Below are 23,356 nucleotides of genomic sequence, written 5' to 3' on the forward strand. Positions count from 1 at the left end.
CTTGAAGGCAATCAAATGTGCTTACATAGCTAGACATAGCCTACCCACACACATACAAGTCAATCAACGCACGGCAAAATGAACAGTAGTCACCAAACAAACACTATGCATGGCACATTTACGTTTTACAAAAGAACCATCTGAGCATTGACGCAACATGCAAGAAGAATGCAAGCATAATTTGGACCATTTGGTTTTGTAAAGCAAGCAATCTCTGTACAGGCAAAAGTAAACAGACTTAAGATACAGTAAGTAAATGGTTATAAATACAGAGATAGGAAATACATTTGAGAGAATTAAGAGTCTGGGGATGTATTACAGAAAACAACGTAACTGTCAAATCGTATCTTATTTCACTTTAGAGGGGCCTTTAGGATTTTAATGGGTAATACAGCCCCAGCATCATATACTGTACATGCGTTAGTTGAGTGGAGTATAGAACAGTGTGAGGGAGTCGAGTACAGGGGAGATTGTAGAGACGCAGTAGTCAGAAAGTAGATGTGGATCCTGGATGGGAGCCACGAGGGCTGGTATGATGTTCTGCAGGCTAAAGGTTCAGGTGGTCCTCAGTCTGGAGGTGTGGTGGTGGTCCCACCTACCCAGGACCAGGGGTCTCATTTATCAACCGTGCGTACATTTCTCACTAAACTCTGCCGTACGTGGGGATACTAGGATTTGCATTCACAACTAAATTATTGGGATTTATCAAACTACTGCTGCACACAACATATACGCATGTTTTTGTTACCTTTTATGGTAATAAAAACACCCTCATTTGATGTATGATTTGGAGATGTTGGAACGGGGCCATGATAAAAAAGAAAGTGCAATGGCAAATTTTATCACGTTTATGTAGAGCTGAGGGCAGAATACTTACCTTTTTTAAACAAAAAATGCGTGCCAAACACTGGTAGCACATTCTGAAAATTTGATTCCCTACACAATTCAACAGTAAATGCTACAGCACACTTCTGTGGAAAATACTAATTCTTGTTCAATATTTTGTTTATCAGTAGATGATTGTGTTTCTATCTCCTGCCTTGAAATAGGCTATGACGTTGCACTCCTATCGCACAGCGATACTGTATCCTACACACTGTCAAATTTAAATAGGCTACCGGTCTATTTACTTTTGAGCATGTTTGGCTATTCTCCTTTCTCCAGGAGAAACGGAAGTTAGGTTGAAAATACTGTATCCCTGAAAACCAGAAACATCCTCTTTCCGCCAACGCCGCTAAGAGTGGAAAAGGAGACATGTCCCGCTATATGATTATAATTTAGGCTTATATAATACAAGTAAAAGAAACGCATTAGGCTACATGCTGCTATGTGATCTCCTTACCAACGGCAAATGCATCTGTTCTATCATTAGGCCTTTATGTTTTTATTAGCCTACCATTATTATAATTCTTGTGCATCAAACACCTACATTTTTTCTCAAAATAACAATATTTGCTTGTGATACATGTTGATCTACCACTAGAAGTTGTGCGTACGGCTGGTCTGAGATTTGTGTGGAGATAAGCACACTTTCCCTTCACGTTCAAAATGGATAAATACCAACATTTGAGGGAAAACTGGCATATGCAAGTTTTAGATTTTTTTTTTGTGTGAACGCACCTTTGATAAATGAGGCCCCAGGTGATGCTGAGCAGAACCAGCCCCTCAAGAGCTCTTGTCCAGTCAGTCTGGGATCTGCCAAAAGTGAGGTCAGTGAGAAAAACGCCCTTAAAACAGCAGGAATATTTATTTTTTTAAGAAAAAACGGCAGCCAGTATGATGCAGATAAACTTTAGTGACGTTTTTAGTGAAGCCATAGTTAATTTTTTGAGATCTGCCAAAGAAATGTCACAGCTAGCTACTCATCTCTATGGCTCAACACCCACCATCATACATCACCGTGCTCAACAATGTGCACTACTTACTACCTGACTGTATTATCAACTTCTGTTATATCAAAGTTATTTGGTCATTTCAAAGTTGTTCTTCTGAGAAAACATATATCTTTATTTTAAATATCATAAACCCTTTCACATATTCACAATTGACAGCATTTATTCTCTTCAAAGACTAATGATTTGAAGGTCAAGATAGTCCAGGTGCCCGCTCTCTAAAGCAGTGCCAGTCAGTGTGCTGGCAGGTTGGCACCAGGAAGAACCAGGACAACACACAGGGCATTGGTCCTGCTCCTGAATAGGGAGCACTGTGGTGGAGGAGCATAGGGAGATAGACTTGGCACGGTCGTCTGTTAATGACTCATTTTGAAACCATTAACTGCTGAACGCCTGTTTTCCTACACTGCGGTCTGGTGCAATTACACCAGAGGACCATTCATCACACACTTCACCCCGAACAGTGAAATTCCACAACAGGTCCACTGAGGTCCGCCATCAGGGCCTTCTGCTTTGCTATGTAAGGAAGAGCATGCAGCAGAGTAAGCGGGACAATGCTATTGCAACACTTCACATTGGGCCTTTCCAGTGGGCCTGCTGCACGGACGGAAGGACAGATTGCCTAAAAGACCATGGCAACAGTCCAACGGACTTCTCTCAACAGCTACTTATAAAAGAGCAGTTTACATTCCTCACAAATACATGTATAGAGGTGCCTGGCAGGAATTTCTAATGAAAAGAATAATCCCTGTATGCACTTTGTTCCACCAGGCCGGAGCTGAACCAGCACCTGATGAACAACTAGGGCCATGTTCTTCAGCAGATCCATTAAGAATGGTTGCTCTCTCTACATGCAGAACATTATCAGAGACAGTTTGGGTTTGGCGTGACTGAAGTGTCTGTTAAAAAACACGAGGTTGAGACATCGTCATTAAGAGTTCACTTGTGACACTTGTTGTTGAAAATAGTCGCGATCTTAAATGGGGGAAATGATGTTCTTTGCCATATGCAATAACCTACACAAGGCGAACAGATGTGCTTGATTGAGGCGAATAGATTCATGACATATGTAGTACTCTTGAAATACATTGGGACAAAAACCCTGTGTTGTCTGCCAGTACATTTTAATGAACTCTCCGATGTTCGAAACCCATAACGGAGAGGCGTGATACTATAGAGAGCATGGTAGATGGGAACTGCACAGCATGAGAGTAAATACAAATTGCTGTGGGACAATGACTTGGTCTCAATGATTTTCGTAACAGCATGGGGTGAAACCAGGAAGAATATAAATTTCAGTCTTGGAAAGCAAGCAGCCATATTTCAATTCAATAACATGCCACATATCTATCCATCATTAGATTAAAGAAATTGCTCTCACGCACTCACTACTCAAATACTTATAGATTTCACCCTTTGAGCAGTTTTTTGACAGTATTCTTTCTCAGATTGCTCCAGAATAATTTGGTAAGTAATACAGAACGGCCATGAATACATGAGGCATATGCAATCTGTTGTACACATCCTGTGTGACATGACCGTGTCTTGAAACTCACCATAGTACTGTAGATTTTATCTGCCCAGGCTCCTGTCTTCAAAGATGGTTACTTCAACCTTGATCATGTTTAGTTAAAGGCAATGCAAAATTCCTCTAAAATATGACATCTACAGACGCATACTGCTATGAGTAAAGCACGTGGGCAGCAATAGTCAAAACATCAAATCAGACACTCAAATGCACACATTACTTGTTCGGGTGCATTGAGAAGACTTGGGGGGGGGCAGGTGTGACATTCCTGTCAATCTCCACTCTGCTATCACAGCCGCTCCCAGGCCAAAATCAACAGCTCTGCAGTGCTGGAGAAATAATCCAGGAGGTCGCCATAAAACCAAGGTCTGCTTTCCAAATGACACCCTATTCCCTATATAGTGCACTACTTTTGACCAGAGCCCCATACGGTGCCATTTGGGACGCAGACAATGAAATCATACAGGAGGTCCTCAGCTGCAAACAATTTCAGTCATATTTCACTGCCTGCTCCAGCCCTCAGTACAATTCATTTGGATGTTGAGTCAGTCACTCAGGCTGCACCCCACACACTTGGAGAACATAGACCATTTCTGCACCCTCTGATTTTGAGCAGATGAAATGGATTAAATATAACTTTTATCTGGTATTATTACAGGGTACCACTGTGAGCTGCCCAGACTCCTGGTTTCCATTTAGGGCAGGGGTTCTAGAGGGGAGCACACCACACAGAGCCCTGGGTATGTGTCCCAAATGGCACCCTAATCCCTATGGGGTTCTGGTCAAAAGTAGCGCACTGTAACGGGAATAGGGTGCCATTTGGGATACGCTTGTGGAAACACCACATACCAACTTGGTCACACATCAGCAGCAGGTCACTGTGAAACTTCATTGTTCTAGCTAGTACTACACAGCACACATCAACATGGAGCTAACCCAGCTCAGCCCTGACTTAAATATACATCAGCCTGCATGACGAAACCTAAGAAACGCATAAAGGAAATATCACTGAAAAAAAGCACAATACTTATTTTCTGATCTTCTAATTCTAAATATAGTACCTTGTTTATCCCGTGAACGTAGCACATATTGAGGCTGCATTCCAAAGGCACACTATTCCCAATATATAGTGCAAAACTTTACAAAGTAGTGCCCTTCAAAGGGTGCCATTTTGGATGCAAGTCTGAGTTACCTTTCTAGACACATTGCTTTAATGGCTATCACACTGCTTTGTGAAGAAGGATACAACTCGGAGGCCTCTCTCAATAGGGTCAGTGAGGAGCAGACCTCGTGGAGCATAGATCTTATCATTCTGCTCCTGGATGAATTTAGCAATCTTCTTCAAAACCTGAAAAGAGACAATAAGAAGAAAACACTTTTTCAGTTTTCCAACTTTCCTTGTCATACATAGTTTTGGTTGAATTCTTGCATGTTAGAAGATTACATTATTAGAATTTATTACATCAAATGTACTTTTAACCTAGAACATTTGCTTTCACCAAACAAGGGGTAGCCTACTGGTAGACTGTCATCTCTCAACATTTACTTATTATTATAAAAAAATGTATACATTTTTTTTTTTACATTTTACAAACATTAATTCATACAGTGCCTTTGGAAAGTATTCAGACCCCTTGACTTTTTCCACATTTTGTTACGTTACACCCTTATTCTAAAATGTATTAAATTGTCTTCTTCCCTCATCCCGAGTGGCGCAGCAGGCTAAGGCACTGCATCTCAGTGCTAGAGGCGTCACTACAGACCCTGGTTCAATCCTGGGCTGTATCACAACTGGCCGTGATTGGGAGTCCCATAGGGCGGCGCACAATTAGCCCAGCGTCGTCCGGGTTAGGGTTTGGTCGGGGTAGGCTGTCATTGTAAATAAGAATTTGTTCTTAACTGACTTGCCTAGTTAAATAAATAGGTTTCACGAAAAATAAATCTTCACACAATACCCCATAATGACAAAGCAAAAATAGGTTTGTAGAAATTTTTGCAAATTCCTGTTCTAAGTGGGCTGGAGGAGCCACCCCTGGTCTTTGCTAGGGCACCTGTAGCCAATTTTATGGGTGTGGTCAGTTGAGAAGTCATTTAAAACTTGACTTCCATCTTCATGAGCACTCATAAAATATAAACATTCAGAACTACAACTTTTCCATGGTACAGTATAAGACAAATATGAATGACACCAATTGGAAAGCTTTTATTGGGCCTTTTTGGGAAACAGGCTGTAATGTGTATTGGCCTATATAACCAGCTGTCTGACATACGGTGCATTTGGAAATTATTCAGACCCCTTGACTTTTTCCACATTTTGTTACGTTACAGCCTTATTCAAAAGAAAATCCTCAATCTACACACAATACCACATAATGACAAAGCAACATTTTTGCACATTTATAAAAAATAAAAAATAAAATATTTATTTACATAGGTATTTAGACCCTTTGCTATGAGAGTCGAAATTGAGCTAAGGTGCATCCTGTTTCCATTGATCATCCTTGAGATGTTTCTACAACTTGATTGGAGTCCACCTGTGGTAAATTCAATTGATTGGACATGATTTGGAAAGGTACACACCTGTCTATATAAGGTCCCACAGTTGACTGTGCATGTCAGAGCAAAAACCAAGCCATGAGGTCGAATGAATTGTCCGTAGAGCTCCGAGACAGGATTGTGTCGAGGCACAAAAGGGTACCAAAAAATGTCTGCAGCATTGAAGTTTGGAACCACCAAGACTCTACATAGAGCTGGCCGCCCATCCAAACTGAGCAATCGGGGGAGAAGGGCCTTGGTCAGGAAGGTGACCCAAGTACCTGATGGTCATTCTGACAGAGCTCCAGAGTTCCTCTGTGGAGATTGGAGAACCTTCCAGAAGGACAACCATCTATCTATAGCAATCCACCAATCAGCCCTTTATGGTAGCGGCCAGACGGAAGCAGCTCCTCAGTAAAAGGCACAACAGCCCGCTTGGAGTTTGCTAAAAGGCATCTAAAGGACTGTCAGACCATGAGAAACAAGATTCTCTGGTCTGTTGAAACCAAGATTGAAGTCTTTGGCCTGAATGCCAAGCGTCACATCTGGAGGAAACCTGGCACCATCCCTACGGTGAAGCATGGTGTTGGCAGCATCATGCTGTGGGGATTTTTTCATCCGCAGGGACTGGGAGACCAGTCAGGATCGAGGGAAAGATGAACAGAGAAAAGTACAGAGAGATCCTTGATAAAAACCTGCTCCAGAGCACTCAGGACCTCAGACTGGGGTGAAGGTTCACCTTCCAAAAGGACAACGACCCTAAGCACACAGCCAAGACAACACATGAGTGGCTTCGGGACAAGTCTCTGAATGTCCTTGAGTGGCCCAGCCAGTGCCCGGGCATGAAACCGATCGAACACTTCTGGAGATACCTGAAAGTAGCTGTGCAGTGACTCTCCCCATCCAACCAGACAGAGCTTGAGAGGATCTGCATAGAAGAATAGGAGAAACTCCCCAAATACAGTTGTGCCAAGCTTGTAGCGTCATACCCAAGAAGACTTGCTGTAATCGCTGTCAAACATGCTTCAACAAAGTACTGAGTAAAGGCTCTGAATATTTCTTTTAATATACATTTGCAGAAATTTCTAAAAACTTGTTTTTGCTTTGTCATTATGGGGTATTGTGTGTAGATTGATGAGGGGGGGGGGGAAACGATTTAATACATTTTAGAATAAGACTAACGTAACAAAATGTGGGAAAAGTCAAAGGGTCTGAATACTTTCCGAATGCACTGTACACATTACACTATTTCACCCAAAGGTTGCTTTACACTTGTTCACTTCCCTTCATGGATTTGAAAGACAAGGACTGGGATAAGGATACTCCCTCAAGCTAATCCATGCCTAAACCAATCTAATGATTTTACATTTGTGGGGAGTAGTGAAAGATGGCATGCTATTTTAGATTTAGTCTTAAAATACCCTTTAGTCTTAGTCACATTTGAATAATTTCATCCTTCATTAGTTTTAGTTGTCAGTCGACTAAAACTGTGGAAAAATGTTGTCTAGTTTTAGTCACAGCCATTTTAGTCACATTTTCTATTAAAGAAAATGAGTATTTAGGCTACCTCTAACTTCATTCACCTGCACATTCAGATAGTCCAACTAGGCCTAATATCCTAGCTGGCAACATTGATATTGTGACAGATTGTAACCAATGCCAGCCATAATTAACCATATTGGCTACATGTTAAACCTTTATTTTAACCAGGTAGGCTAGTTGAGAACAAGTTCTCATTTGCAACTGCGACCTGGCCAAGATAAAGCATAGCAATTCGACACATACAACAACACAGAGTTACACATGGAATAAACAAAACATACAGTCAATAATACAGTAGAAAAAAGAAAACAAAAAGTCTATATACAGTGAGTGCAAATGAGGTAAGATAAGGGATAAATAGGCCATGGTGGGGAAGTATTTACAATATAGCAATTTAACACTGGAATGGTATGATGTACAGAAGATGAATGTGCAAGTAGAGATACTGGGGTGCAAAGGAGCAAGATAAATAAATAAATACAGTATGGGGGTGAGGTAGATAGATGGGCTGTTTACAGATGGCCTATGTACAGGTGCAGTGATCTGTGAGCTGCACTGACAGCTGGTGCTCAAAGCTAGTGAGGGAGATATGAGTCTCCAGCTTCAGTGATTTTTGCAGTTCGTTCCAGTCATTGGCAGCAGAGAAGTGGAAGGAATGGCGACCAAAGGAGGAATTGGCTTTGGGGGTGACCAGTGAGATACACCTGCTGGAGCGTGTGCTACGAGTGGGTGCTGCTATGGTGACCAGTGAACTGAGATAAGGCGGGGCTTTACCTAGCAGAGAGTAGTAGACTAGTAGAACCTGTAGCAAGTGGGTTTGGCGACGAGTATGAAGCGAGGGCCAACCAACGAGAGCGTACAGGTCGCAGTGGTGGGTAGTGTATGGGGCTTTGGTGACAAAACGGATGGCACTGTGATAGACTGCATCCAATTTATTGAGTAGAGTGTTGGAGGCTATTTTATAGATGACATCGCCAAAGTCGAAGATCGGTAGGATGGTCAGTTTTACGAGGGTATGTTTGGCAGCATGAGTGAAGGATGCTTTGTTGCGAAATAGGAAGCCGATTCTAGATTTAATTTTGGATTGGAGATGCTTAATGTGAGTCTGGAAGGAGAGTTTACAGTCTAACCAGACACCTAGGTATTTGTAGTTGTCCACGTATTCTAAGTCAGAGCCGTCTAGAGTAGTGATGCTGGACGGGCAGGCAGGTGCGGGCAGGGATCGATTGAATAGCATGCATTTAGTTTTACTTGAATTTAAGAGCAGTTGGAGGCCACGGAAGGAGAGTTGTATCGTCTGGAGGTGTCCAAAGAGGGTCCAGAAGTATACAGAATGGTGTCGTCTGCGTAGAGGTGGATCAGAGAATCACCAGCAGCAAGAGCGACATCATTGATGTATACAGAGAAAAGAGTCGGCTAGAGAATTGAACCCTGTGGCACTCCCATAGAGACTGCCAGAGGTCCGGACAACAGGCCCGCCGATTTGACACACTGAACTCTATCAGAGAAGTAGTTGGTAAACCAGGCGAGGCAATCATTTGAGAAACCAAGGCTGTCGAGCCAATAAGAATGTGGTGATTGACGGAGTCGAAAGCCTTGGCCAGGTCGATGAATACGGCTGCACAGTAATGTCTCTTATCGATGGCGGTTATGATATCGTTTAGGACCTTGAGCGTGGCTGAGATGCACCCATGACCAGCTCTAAAACCAGATTGCATAGCGGAGAAGGTACGGTGGGATTCGAAATGGTCGGCGATCTGTTTGTTAACATGGCTTTCGAAGACCTTAGAAAGACAGGGTAGGATAGATATAGGTCTGTAGCAGTTTGGGTCTAGAGTGTCACCCCCTTTGAAGAGCGGGATGACCGCGGCAGCTTTCCAATCTTTGGGAATCTCAGACGATACGAAAGAGAGTTTGAACAGGCTAGTAATAGGGGTTGCAACAATTTCGGCAGATCATTTTAGAAAGAGAGGGTCCAGATGGTCTAGCCCGGCTGATTTGTAGGGGTCCAGATTTTGCAGCTCTTTCAGAACATCAAATATCTGGATTTGGGTGAAGGAGAAATGGTGGGAGCTTGGGCGGGTTGCTGTGGAGGGTGCCGGGCAATTGACCGGGGTAGGGTTAGCCAGCAGTGGGCAGCTGGGAGGAGGGGCTCTTATTCTCCATGGACATTACAGTGTCCCTGTACTACAGGATGCAAATTTCTGTTTGAAAAAGCTAGCCTTAGCTTTCCTAACTGCCTGTGTATATTGGTTCATAACTTCCCTGAAAAGTTGCATATCACGGGGGCTATTCGATGCTAATGCAGAACGCCACAGGATGTTTTTGTGCTGGTCAAGGGCAGACAGGTCTGGAGTGAACCAAGGACTATATCTATTCCTGGATCTAAATTTTTTGAATGGAGCATGCTTATTTAAGATGGTGAGCAAGGCACTTTTAAAGAATAACCAGGCATCCTCTACTGACGGGATGAGGTCAATGTCATTCCAGGATACCCCGGCCAGGTCGATTAGAAAGGCCTGCTCGCAGAAGTGTTTTAGGGAGCGTTTGACAGTGATGAGGGGTGGTCGTTTGATCGCAGACCCATTACGGATGCAGGCAATGATCGCTGAGATCTTTACTGAAAACAGGAGAGGTGTATTTGGAGGGCGAGTTGGTTAGGATGATATCTATGAGGGTGCCCGTGTTTACGGATTTGGGGTTGTACCTGGTAGGTTCATTGATAATTTGTGTGAAATTGAGGGCATCAAGCTTAGATTGTAGGATGGCCGGGGTGTTAAGCATGTCCCAGTTTAGGTCAACTAGTAGCATGAGCTCAGAAGATAGATGGGGGGCAATCAATTCACATATGGTGTCGAGGGCACAGCTGGAGGCAGAGGGTGGTCTATAGCAAGCGGCAACGGTGAGAGACTTGTTTCTGGAAAGGTGAATTTTTAGAAGTAGAAGCTCGAATTGTTTTGGTACAGACCTGGATAGTAAGACAGAACTCTGCAGGCTATCTTTGCAGTAGATTGCAACACCGCCCCCTTTGGCAGTTCTATCTTGGCGGATGTTATAGTTGTGTTATAGTTAGGGTGGGAGATTTCAGAGTTTTTGGTGGTTTTCCTAAGCCAGGATTCAGACACGGCTAAGACATCCGGGTTGGCAGAGTGTGCTAAAGCAGTGAGTAAAACAAACTTAGGGAGTAGGCTTCTAATGTTAACATGCATGAAACCAAGGCTTTTACGGTTACAGAAGTCAACGAATGAGAGCACCTGGGGAGTGGGAGTGGAGCTAGGCACTGAAGGACCTGGATTAACCTCTACATCACCAGAGGAACAGAGGGAAAGTAGGATAAGCGTAAGGCTAAAGGCTATACGAACTGGCTGTCTAGCACGTTCGGAACGGAGAGTAAAAGGAGCAGGTTTCTGGGCACGATAGCATAGATTCAAGGCATAGTGTACAGACAAAGGTATGGTAGGAAGAGAGTACATTGGAGGTAAACCTAGGCATTGAGTAATGAAGAGAGAGATAGTCTCTAGAGACGTTTGAACCAGGTGATGTCGTCGCATATGTAGGAGGTGGAACAACATGGTTGGTTAAGGCATATTGAGCAGGGCTAGAGGCTCTAAAGTGAAATAAGACAGTAATCACTAACCAGGACAGTAATGGACGAGGCATATTGATATTAAAGAGAGGCATGCGTAGCCAAGTGGGTCCAGTGAGTGGTTGGGCTGGCTCGGGACATGGCGATTCAGACAGTTAGCAGGCCGGGGCTAACAAGCTAGCACTTAGTAGGCCGGGGCTAATAAGCTAGCAATTAGCAGACCGGGGCTAGCAAGCTAACAGTTAGCAGACCGGGGCTTGCAAGTTAGCAGAAGGGCCTTTGGGGGACGTCGCGATGGAGGAAAGTCTGTTTTTGCCTCCTCGTGCGGTGACGTTGATAGACCAGTCGTGGATTAGTAGGGTTCCAAGTAACTCTAGATAGCTAGCAGGCCACGGTTAGCAGAATGGGCCTTCAGCGGACGTCGCGCCTGAGGGGTCGGTATTCCAGTCGTAGAGGATCGGCAGGGTTCCGTGCCCAGTACCGGCAGTAGAAGGGGTCCGGATATTGTAGCCCAGGAGTGAGCTTCGGTGGTAGCCCAGGAGCCCTAGCCGGGCTAGCTTCAGGTTAATTGGTGCTTGCGCCGGGATGGAAACGCTAGCCAGGAGTAGTCACCCGGGATTGCGGTTAGCTAGTTGAGCAGATCCAGATGAAAAGGTTCAGAGTTTGCGGTAGGAATCCGGGGTTATGGAGAGAAAAATAGGTCCGTTATGCTCTTGTTTGAGTCACGTTGTACGAACTGGCAAGAGCTTTCCGAGGTAAAGGTTAGCTGATGACCACTAGCAGTGGTTTACTGACTGGTAGTTGGTAGCTGGCTAGCTTCAGTTGAGGGATTCCAGATCCGAAGTAAATAGAAATACTTTAGAAAAAAAACAGATCCACGCCACATTGGGTGAGGTGGGTTGCAGGAGAGTATTTAGAAGTTGAGGTTTAGGAAAATATCTAAAAACGATATGCGAAGAAAAATATATAAAAAGATATATACAAGGGACACGACAGAACAAAGACAAAGACGTCTGACTGCTACGCCATCTTGTAAACAATTTACAGCTCAGATTTTCTCCCCATTATAATCGAGGGGGTAAATAACACTGGTTTCCTTGAACAGAAGAGAATTTGAGCTTCGCAAAAATGCCAGAAGTATTCCTGTACTCCTAATATTTAACAAATTAGTTTTTGCCATAGGAAAAAAGCAACTGCAACTCGCATTTGCGGACCACGGCGAAAAAGCGGCAATATAGATGAATGAATAACAGCGCACATGGGAAACAGAGCTTCTAATGTCATCGGATGGGGCCACAGTGTCTCCTGACCCCTCCTGTCTCAGCCTCCAGTATTTATGCTGCAGTAGTTTATGTGTTGGGGGGCTAGGGTCAGTCTGTTATATCTGGAGTATTTCTCCTGTCTTACCCGGTGTCCTGTGTGAATTTAAGTATGCTCTTTCTAATTCTCTCTTTCTTTCTCTCGGAGGACCTGAGCCCTAGGACCATGCCTCAGGACTACCTGGCATGATGACTCCTTGCTGTCCCCAGTCCACCTGGCCGTGCTGCTGCTCCAGTTTCAACTGTTCTGCCTGCGGCTATGGAACCCTGACCTGTTCACCGGACGTGCTACCTGTCCCAGACCTGCTGTTTTCAACTCTCTAGAGACAGCAGGAGCGGTAGAGATACTCTCAATGATCGGCTATGAAAAGCCAACTGACATTTACTCCTGAGGTGCTGACTTGTTGCACCCTCGACAACTACTGTGATTATTATTATTTGACCATGCTGGTCATTTATGAACATTTGAACATCTTGGCCATGTTCTGTTATAATCTCCACCCGGCACAGCCAGAAGAGGACTGGCCACCCCTCATAGCCTGGTTCCTCTCTAGGTTTCTTCCTAGGTTTTGGCCTTTCTAGGGTGTTTTTCCTACCCACCGTGCTTCTACACCTGCATTGCTTGCTGCTTGGGGTTTTAGGTTGGGTTTCTGTACAGCACTATGATATATCAGCTGATGTAAGAAGGGCTATATAAATAAATGTGATTTGATTTGATGTGATTAATACAAAAATAGCCTACATGAACGTAAGAGAGTAAACATTGTCTCTAGTTGAGGTATCCTGGCTTTGCATCAGTTCAAAAGATTGACAAGTGACGGAAGTGACCGCCTGGGATCTGTGTGGGAGAGCTGGGCAGATCAGCTCAATCAGACCGCACAACTGAAAGATGCAATCCTCTCATTGTCAGAATTGACATTAAATATACTCCATGCATGCATGCATGCTTATGGTTGGACAAAACAAACGAAAAGGAGCTTCATGTTAAATTAATGTCCATTAGTCTGACGTGGAATTCACGTCTCGTCACATTTCCGTTGACTAAAATGAAAAGTAATTTGCAATACTTTGTTTTTTTCCGGGGCATTTCGTCTCTTTATCATTATAGTTTTAATCAGGAAAAATAGGTGGTTGACAAGTATTTTTCGTCCTAAAATATTGTTGATGTAATTAAACACTGGCACAATTCAGGAGGAAGGAGAGATAATTGGGACATAACACGTATTTCTTATTGGGGTGCACGACAAGGTACTGGAGTGACGAACCGCCCTTGCTGCCTCCGCCTGGCCAGCTCCCCTCTTTCCCCTGTGATTTTCTGCCGCTGACCCTATTACGTGGGCTGAGTCACTGGCTTACTAGTGCTCTTTCATGCTGTCCCTAGGAGGGGTGCGTCACGTCGTACCAAGCTTTTTTCGTTACACTCGACTTGAGTGGGTTTAGTCACTGACGTGATCTTCCTGTCCGGTTTTGTTCTCCCTCAGGCACGTGCAGTGAAGGAGATCTTCGTGGGCTATACTCAGCCTTGTCTCAGGGTAGTAAGTTGGTGGTCTGTTGATATCCCTCTAGTGGTGTGGGGGCTGTACTTTGGTAAAGTTGGTGGGGTTATATCCTGCCTGGTTGGCCTTGTCCCGGGGGTATCGTTGGACAGGGCCACAGTGTCACCTCACCCCTCCTGTCTCAGCTTCCAGTATATATGCTGCAATAGTCTATGTGCTGGGGGGATAGGGTCAGTCTGTCCTATCTGGTGAAATTCTACTGTCTTACCTGTTGTCCTGTGTGAACTTAAGTATGCACTCTCTCTCTATGCTGATCCAGTTTCTGCTGTTTTGCCTGTGGCTATGGAACCCTGACCTGTTCACCAGATGTGCTAATGTGCTACCTTGTCGTGCTGCTGCTCCAGTTTCAACTGTTCTGCCTGTGGCTATGGAACCCTGACCTGTTAGCCGGACGTGCTACCTTGTCCAGGAACTGCTGTTTTCGACCCTCTCTCTCCCTTTCTCCCTCCTTCTCTCACCCTACTGCACTTGCTGTCTCGACCTCTGAATGCTCGGCTATGAAAAGCCTACTGACATTTACTCCTGAGGTGCTCACCTTTTGTACCCTCTACAACCACTGTGACTATTATTTGACCCTGCTGGTCATCTATGAACATTTGAACATCTTGAAGAACGATCTGGTTTTAATGGCCATGTACTCTGATAATCTCCACCCAACACAGCCAGAAGAAGACTGGCCACTCCTCAGAGCCTGGTTCCTCTCTAGGTTCCTGCTTTTCTAGGGAGTTTTTCCTAGCCAACGTGCTTCTACATCTGCATTGCTTGCTGTTTGGGGTTTTAGGCTGGGTTTCTGTATAAGCAGTTTGTGACATCAGCTGATGTAAAAAGGGCTTTATAAATACATTTGATTTTATATGACTCCCACGAGGAGCCTAAGTCAATGCATCACAGGAATAAACCAATTCCTATATGGTTGTGCAGTGGTTCGTCCTGTAAAAATTGCAGCGTAGTGCAGCAAAGCTTGCGTGGTGCCGCAGAATTTTATGGAACGTTATTTAAGTGCCAACCACTGGTACCATTAATGTCATTGCTAGTTTGACCACCAGAGGGCATCTTTGAGAAGCATTTGATAGCCTTCAATAGTGGCTGTACTAGAGAATTTAAAACCTTTTTTTGTAAGAACATATTAGATGGGACTGATTTTAAGAAATGTTGCTTCATTCATTTGAGTAATATTATGGTGTTTCTATTCTAAGAAAAAAAGAAAAAAAACTTGGGGTTTCCGTTAGGATGGAACGGAAAATATGGTGCTGTACAACGTGACGGTCGGGAGTAGGCCACAGTGCTGGGCTACTTAGCTAAAGAATCCCCGCGTCGTGAGGACACGCGGGAGACCCGGGGTTCAATTCCCCGACAAGGAGGAAGTAGGCTGTCCTTCTAAATAAGAATTTGTTCTTAACTGATTCCATATGTGTTATTTCATAGTTGTGATGTATTCACTATTATTCTATAATGTAGAAAAAAGTCAAAATAAAGAAAAACCCTGGAATGAGTAGGTGTGTCCAAACTTTTGACTGGTACTTGCTTAATTCATTTGATTAATATTATGGTGTTTATAGCCAAGGAAAACTAAAAACCCTCTTGGTTTCCGTTAGGATGGAACGGAAAATATGGCGCTGTACAACGTGACGGTCGGGAGTAGGCTATACAGTACTGGGCTATTTAGCTAAAGAATCCGTGTGTCGTGCGCGGGCACATGGGAGACCAGGGTTCAATACCACAATGGGGAGGAAGGAGTAGGCTGTCCTTGTAAATAACAATTTGTTCTTAACCCGACTTGCCTAGTTAAATAAAAGGTTACACTAAGAGCATAACATTTCTACACCATAATTTTTGTTTAACCAAATCCTATTGCTATTAACTTCAGTATGCTCTTTAAATAAATAACATCTACACCACTTTTAACAGCACATTACTCAACACTAGTGAGACTCATGTCGCCTATGGCAGACCTACACTATATCGAAAAATATGACGTCACTCTCCGCCAATAATTACATATAGAGGATTCTAAATTAAAACCAAAAGCCGCCTCATGGGTCTCCCGGTGGCGGCTGGCACGGGTATCTGTAGCAATGCATTGCGATGCGGTGGCTGCGCCACTGGGGAGGCCACATCCACAAAGTATCAAAATACAGAGAGGTGTTGGTGAAGGTATATTGTCCTGCTAATAGCCCATAATGGGCTATTATAATTATAATATTATAATAGCCCATTATGTCCAGGTCAGGATAACCAAAACATTTCTTTATTAAAGACTAAGAGAAAGAAAGTTGGTACTTAATGGAATGATGAGATAGATGTTCTTCCTCTCTGTTTTTGTTTTATTATTTCACTGCCATACTGTGTTAAACTGTGTTCGATCTTGTCTAGCCATCTTGTCTCAAGAGGACCACAATGGAAATAAGTCCCAGACTTTGTGTGTTATCCTCGATGATTTTATTCAGGTGCATGTATGGCTTTTTCAAGTTTTATGTGTGCTTGTTTTTTTTAAATGGTCGAATTAATAAACTAAACTATTTATTTTGATCCAAAGCCATGAATGAGTGAGTCACTCAGCTTTATGTAGGTGCCGGCCATCAACTTGATAATATATAACGATATTTTGGAGGTTATTTCGAAAGTGAGCGATTGTAATCTGAATAAAGGCCAAAATAATATTTGTAAAGGCCAAAATAATATTTGTAAAGGCCAAAACATTTATTTCTATATTTAGAGGGAGAGAAACGCTGGGCCAATTGTGCGCCGCCCTATGGGACACCCAATCACGGTCGTATGTGATACATAATAATAATGCTACTTAACTTAGAACGTCACTTAGAAATACATTTGACAATAGAATTCTCCCCCTACCCTCCATCTAGGCAAGTCTATTGTCCAGCTGCCTGCTAAAACAGTGGAACGTTTCCCTAGTCAGCGCCATTATTAATGCAATGCCCCTTAAAGTGTTGCTCCCAGTGTGGCGGGGTGGGGGTCCACCCACCGTCCCTCCTCTGTTCCCCATGGGCAGAGTCTGTCTTCTGTGCGCGGCTCTGCGGCCCATCCCGTGCCCCCTGCCCTCGTGCCTTGAACCTCGCACATTTTCAGTGGATACAGCAGGAGAACTGCAAGGCAATCCCATTGTGCGCCACTCGGGAGCCATGACCAATAAATATTGTCCTGCCAATAACAGGGTTAATAATATATCTGTGAGAATATCCAAGGGGCTTTTATATCATTCTAAATTAACAATCAAATTATTTTTAAAAAATTATGATATTTTGGAGATTATTTAGTTTTCAAATAATGTAAAATGAGCGAGAAAAAGGCCATTCTTGAACATGGGGTGAGACATTGCTACTAATTTGTAAATAAAGCCAGTTTGTTATTTAGAATCATTTATTTCTGTTTTTAGAGGGAGAGAAACCAAAAACCTACAGTCGTCTCATCGGTCTCCCAGTCGAGGCCGGCACGGGTATTGAACCAGCATCTGTAGCAAGACAGCTTGCACTGCCTTAGACCGTAGTGTAACAACAGTTTTAGTAAGTAATACTGAAGTCGTGCACAATTATCAGTTTCTATTTAGGTTTATGTCGCCCATTCATTGTCAGAGACACAGAAGGACCCAAAAGCATAATCAGTGCTCTAACTCCCCTTTGCGCTGGTCTGGAGCAATGAAGTGGTGACGCAGGGTACCGTACTAAACCACAAATTACCTCGAAGTACCGCAGCATAATCACAAAACTTTTAGTGGAGCAACCACTGTATGTGCCAACCGGTAGAGCTGGATCTGGAAAAAGGCTTTTGTGTAGTAACAGTATACTCACTCTAAATGTTAAAATCACATATTAGATGATGTATATATCTGCTTGTATGGGCGCTATTGTTAGAGCTGTACTGCTCTCTGCCACTAATCATATTAATATTAATACCTCACATCTCATTTCAACTTCCATGAAATGTGATCACTGTACTGGTTTGGGTTCCCCCCTACTAATTCAAAATGACTAACTTGCAACATGAAAGCTAAATCCATTGACCAAATATCTTGATGGATAACATGACAGTAATAGAGGCATTCAATGTGTGATCAAAACGCACTTATAATATCAAGCCATTTCTATGAGGGGGCATTTCGTTCTGACTCCAGAAAATGGCTGCTGATTAGCTTACAATATATTCAATCTATTCTAGAGTGTTGGTCCACAATCTAATTCAGAGAATTCCAAAGCATTACTTGGGTGTATTTTTGTACAACACATTGGCTTTACCTAGTCAGCACTAGCTTTGTAGTCAGCACACATTAAGTTGTGTAGAGTTTCAAAATTCCAGTATGTTTCCCCAAATTCCCAGGTTTTCCAGAAATCCTGCTTGGAGGATTCTGCATTTGCTGCTTATTCTCTTCTGATTCCGGGAATTTTCCAACCAGAATTCTGGGAAAACCTGGGAATTTTGAGAAAGTTAACAGAATTTTGCAACCCTAGTTGTGTGGATTAGTGAAGGTCTCTCACCTTCTCGTAGTGTGTCTCCATACAGAGGAAGATAGTGTAAGCTGTGAGGCAGGCCAGACAGCCCTCCAGATACGACGAGCCTCCCAGCTTCTCTGCCTCAGCATACAGGTTGTTCAGCGTCCTCACCGTCTCCTCAAACTGCTGCTTGTCAATCTGAAACACACGACCGATCAAGTTGTGTCTCAAATAGCACCCTATTTCCAATATAGTGCGCTACTTTTAACCAGGGCTCATAAGGCTCTGGTCAAAAGTTGTGTACTTTATAGAGGGAATAGGGGTGCCATTTGGAAAGCAACCCAAGTAAAATCAAAAACTGTTTCTGAGGATGATACACATGGTGAGATCTAAAGGAAGGCAATCAAGATAGAAAAATACATCACATAGTTACTATTTTAGATGATCAAATGGAGTGTTAGACATCTAACAAATGGAAAGTTAATTATACATTCTTTTCATCCTCGGTATAAATGATGAGTGGTTTGATTCGAATCGTGTTTTTAATCAGAGAATGCTGCATCTCTCTCCACTTTTGGCAAAATAATTAGGATGCCTTGGCCGTGTGCTCACCACATGTTTTCACTTTATACCGCAGCAGGAGACACCAAAACCTCTAGTGAGGAATCTGACTGTCTCTCCTTATCTACTGGCAGAGACTAGCTAGTAAAAAAAAAAAACTTTCCCAGTGTTTCCATCAATCTGGTGATGATAGGTCTAGTGTTGCTGATATGAGAGATGCAATGTGGCTCCGACAGAGTTGAAGCCATTACACTCCCTAATTCCGGACAGAGTGGAACTAAGGGCTGGCTAACACTAACATTCACTCATCACGTCAGGTCAGGCCTGCTCCACTGAGGGGAGGCCAAGGGCTGTTGGACCACTGGAAGTAGTGAAGGGTGTTTTGACTGAGTGTTGGCGCGAGTCTCCACTCTGGTCTCCTGAGCAGGCCTAATGGAGAGTGAGTTGCATCCCAAATGGCACCTTATATAGAGTACTACTTTTGACCAGGGCCCATAGAGCTATAGTCAAAAGTAGTGCACTTTATAGGGAATAGGGTACCATTTGGGACACAGCCTGAGAGAGCGGACTGCAGACCAGACCAGATGAGAGGAGCAGCCAGGCCTTCTGTGCCTCTGAACAGCCTCCAAGTTATGCTCCCATGTGCCCAAGGAATGTAACAACAAGCTCCAACAGATCAGTGGTCTTAGGCATATTTGGTGCCCGCCGTGAGGAGTCTTTGTTATCCCTCTAATTTCCCCATCTGAAGGCTGGGATTCAAACCACATTTCTCCTTCGTCTGAGCATTTTTCCATTACGTTAGATGCTGTGATTTTAAAAGTGTGGATGTGCACTTTAGGAAGCATGTGCTACGGTAGTAGTATTAGACGATAGATTAATCGTGCCATGTCACCCACCATCTCAGATTGTTCTGAAATGGTTTCTGTAGTTAAAATAATATTGCAGGAATGTTTCTGAATAAGCTAATTGGCCATTTCAATTTATAGTATTCATATAATATTCAATAAATAGTATAGTCTCAACATTCGATTTGGAACAAACCTCTTAACAATGATTAAGATTCGAGGAATCCAAAAAAATCATAAAAAGCCATGGGCCACCAAAAACCCACACCTAGAACACCCCAATAGCCAGTATACAGTATAATTTCTCTACGCTTATGCTTGACAAGTAGTATGAAGCTGTGGCTTGGAGTATTGTTTATTGAGACTATATAATATATTGTCAGTAAATTTGTTGATGTCGACCCGTTTAAAGAAATTAGCAATTGAAGTAGCCATTGAAATTTGCCATTGCATTTTTCCTCAAAGATTAGTGTGAAAGTACCAGGCTTTGCCCACAAGATATCACTGTTCCTGCTACTGCCACACCCTTTTATCCATTTTGTTGGTCTCTTGTGTTTATCAAATGGATCACAACATTTTCTTTGCAAATGTGGGTTGAAAATCAATAGCTTTTGCTCATGATGAAAATATATTATGTGGTCAACCTCACAAGTCAAGTCAGTCTTCCATGAAAACAATTTAGTTTGTCCTTCTCTTAGCAACCTAATGCTTTAATCAAGGTCTCCTTGAATAGTTAATAAAGTGGCAGCTCTCTGGGAGGGCTTTCCATATGGTGCAATTCTCATATAAAGCCAAACATCTCCTGGAGAAATGGGCAGTTACTAAATGTTGTGACTACTCTAATACAAAAATACAATTAGAAATTAGTCTTATGTTTTTTTTTATATATATGTTGTGTGATAAGTGACATTTAACATTAAACCCAACCCAATTCCATTACAACACTATACAGTGTGTGTTTGGGACTTTTCCCATTGAAGACCCATCGAACTGGGTCTAATGAAGACCCATTAGAACTGCTGTAGTCTAATGGTTTGCTTGCTCACCAGGAATGGTCTAACTGAGGCAAGCGCAACTTTGATAGAGGGGGCCACAAAAAAATGGAACTAATTAGCTAATTTCAACATAGGGTAGAGAATTTTTTGTTGTTGCAGTTTAATATGATATGAGTGAGATTGATTTTGTTAGTCAATGGGACACCCGCCCAATCGGTTCATTGGACCATGATTACTAGAAGTTTAGATAACTGGCCGCTAGACTAATTTACCAATCTAAAAAAAAAAAATGTTGACATGGGTTGATTGAGTGACTGTCAGTGACTGACATAACAAGAGAAAAACTGTTGGATGCACAACCAAATTTCTAAATTGCACCTAACGCTCAACAATTGGTCCACGGTCCGCCAGTTGCCCATCCCATGTCTTAATAATCCCAAACTTTTTCAAAGGGGAATAAACCACACATACAGGGGCCATTTCCTGGACACAGATTTAGCCTAAGAGAAGAATAAACTGAATTAGTTTCATTGTGGACTGGCTTGAATAGTGAGGATAACCACACAATTTATTTCCATCATGAACATAAACTATTGGTTTTCTACCCAAAGTTGCAGAGAAAATTGTGATTTAATTTAATAAAAGAGAGCAGAAAAATATACTGAACAAAAGTATAAACACAACATGCAACAATTTCTAAAGACTTTCCTGAGATACAGTTCATATAAGGAAATCAGTCAATTGAAATAAATCCATTAGGCCCTAATGTTATGGACTTCACACGACTGGGGATACAGATATGCATCTGCTGGTCACAGATACCTATTGGTGGGAACTGGAACATGCTATCATACACGTTGATCCAGAGCATCCCAAACATGCTCAATGGGTGACATGTCTGGTGAGTATGTAGGCCATGGAAGAACTGGGACATTTTCTGCTTCCAGGAATTGTGTACGACATGGGGCCGGCGGCGGATGAATTGCACAATAACGGGCTTCAGGATCACATCACCGTATCTCTGTGCATTCAAATTGCCATCGATAAAATGCAATTGTGTTTGTTGTCCGTAGCTTATGCCTGCCCATAACATAACCCCGCCATGGGGCACTCTGTTGACATCAGCAAACCGCTCTTCCACACAACACAAAAAACTCTGTCTGCCATCTGCACGGTACAGTTGAAACCGAGATTAATCCGTAAAGAGCTAACTTCCTCAGCGTGCCAGCGGCCATTGAAGGTGAGCATTTGCCAACTGAAGTCGGTTATGGCGCCGAACTGCAGTCAGGTAAAGACCCTGGTGAGGATGAGGAGCACGCAGATGAGCTTCGCTGAGATGGCTTCTGACAGTTGTGCAGAAGTTCTTCGGTTGTGCAAACCCACAGTTTCATTAGCTGTCCTGGTGTTTGGTCTCAGAAGATCCCGCAGTTGAAGAAGCTGGATGTGGAGGTCCTGGGCTGGCGTGGTTACAGTTGGTCTGCGGTTGTGAGGCCAGTTGGATGTACTGCCAAATTCTCTAAAACAACACTGTGGTGGCTTATGGTAGAGAAATTAACATTAAATTCTCTGGCAACAGCTCTGGTGAACATTCCTGCAGTCAGCATGCCAATTGCACACTCCCTCAAAACTTGAGACATCTGGGGCATGCTGATGGTTTTTTTTGTACCCAGCACAAGGTGCATGCTGTTTAATCAGCTTCTTGATATGCCACACCTGTCAGGTGGATGGATTATCTTGGCAAAGGAGAAATGCTCACTAACATCGAGGTAAACAAACTTGTGCACAAAATTAGATAAATAAGCTTTTTGTGCATATGGAAAATTTCTGGGATCTTTTATTTCAGCTCATGAAACATGGGACCAATGCTTACCATGATGCATTTATATTTTTGATCAGTGCAGATAAAACGGTGTGGCAATAGCAGGAACAGCGGCATCTAGAGGGGGAAAAACCGGGTACTTTCACACTTATTTATGGGGGGAAATGAAAGCTACTTCAAATTCACTGAGAATACATGACATATTATGAATCAACAATCCAAGCCGCAGCTTCAAACATAATGTAATGATATTGTATACATATATATATTTTTAAATGTAACCTTTGTTTAACTAGGCAAGTCAGTTAAGAAGAAATTCTTATTTACAATGACGGCCTACACCAGCCAAAGCCCTATGGGACTCCCAATCACAGCCGGTTGTGATACAGCCTGGATTCAAACCAGGGTGTCTGTAGTGACGCCTATAGCACTGAGATGCAGTGGCTTAGACCACTGCGCCACTCGGGAGCTCATCATTTAATATTATGTGAATCCTATAAGTTAAAATTACCAATTTGGGTGTAATCAGAGATCAAATTATATTTCAACAAAATAACTACAGAAACGATTTCAGAAGATTCTGAGATGGTGGGTGTCAAAATCCTCTTTCTTGTGCTTTTTGTGGTGGAATGACCCAGATACCATCTTAAACAACTTATTTGGCCTACTTTGCGTCGAGCGATCTACTGTAGATCTGTGAATGTGAAGAAGGGAAAAAAAGGGAAAGGTCAAC

General features: G+C 43.0%; 1 protein-coding gene across 2 annotated transcripts in view; it reads right to left on the bottom strand.

Moving 5' to 3' along the window:
* Nucleotides 1–466: 466 nt before the first annotated feature.
* Nucleotides 467–23,356, bottom strand: part of LOC139576523 (golgin subfamily A member 7-like) — a 37,800-nt gene continuing 14,910 nt past the window's right edge. Inside the window, exons 3-7 of one of the 2 annotated variants that reach the window (XR_011675134.1) lie at nt 18,449–18,601; nt 4,667–4,768; nt 3,449–3,506; nt 1,621–1,695; nt 467–595 (exon numbers count right to left, since the gene is read on the bottom strand). Coding sequence is in view for 1 of the 2 variants with exons in the window: in XM_071402722.1 (XP_071258823.1) it covers nt 3,465–3,506; nt 4,667–4,768; nt 18,449–18,601 (297 nt within the window). In the remaining variant the exon portion in view is untranslated. Of the gene's footprint in view, nt 596–674; nt 1,696–3,448; nt 3,507–4,666; nt 4,769–18,448; nt 18,602–23,356 lie in introns of those variants that run through there. The other variant, XM_071402722.1, reaches the window with a different exon arrangement.

The sequence above is a fragment of the Salvelinus alpinus genome, chromosome 5, assembly GCF_045679555.1.
Source record: "Salvelinus alpinus chromosome 5, SLU_Salpinus.1, whole genome shotgun sequence".
In the NCBI taxonomy this organism is placed as follows: Eukaryota; Metazoa; Chordata; class Actinopteri; order Salmoniformes; family Salmonidae; genus Salvelinus; species Salvelinus alpinus.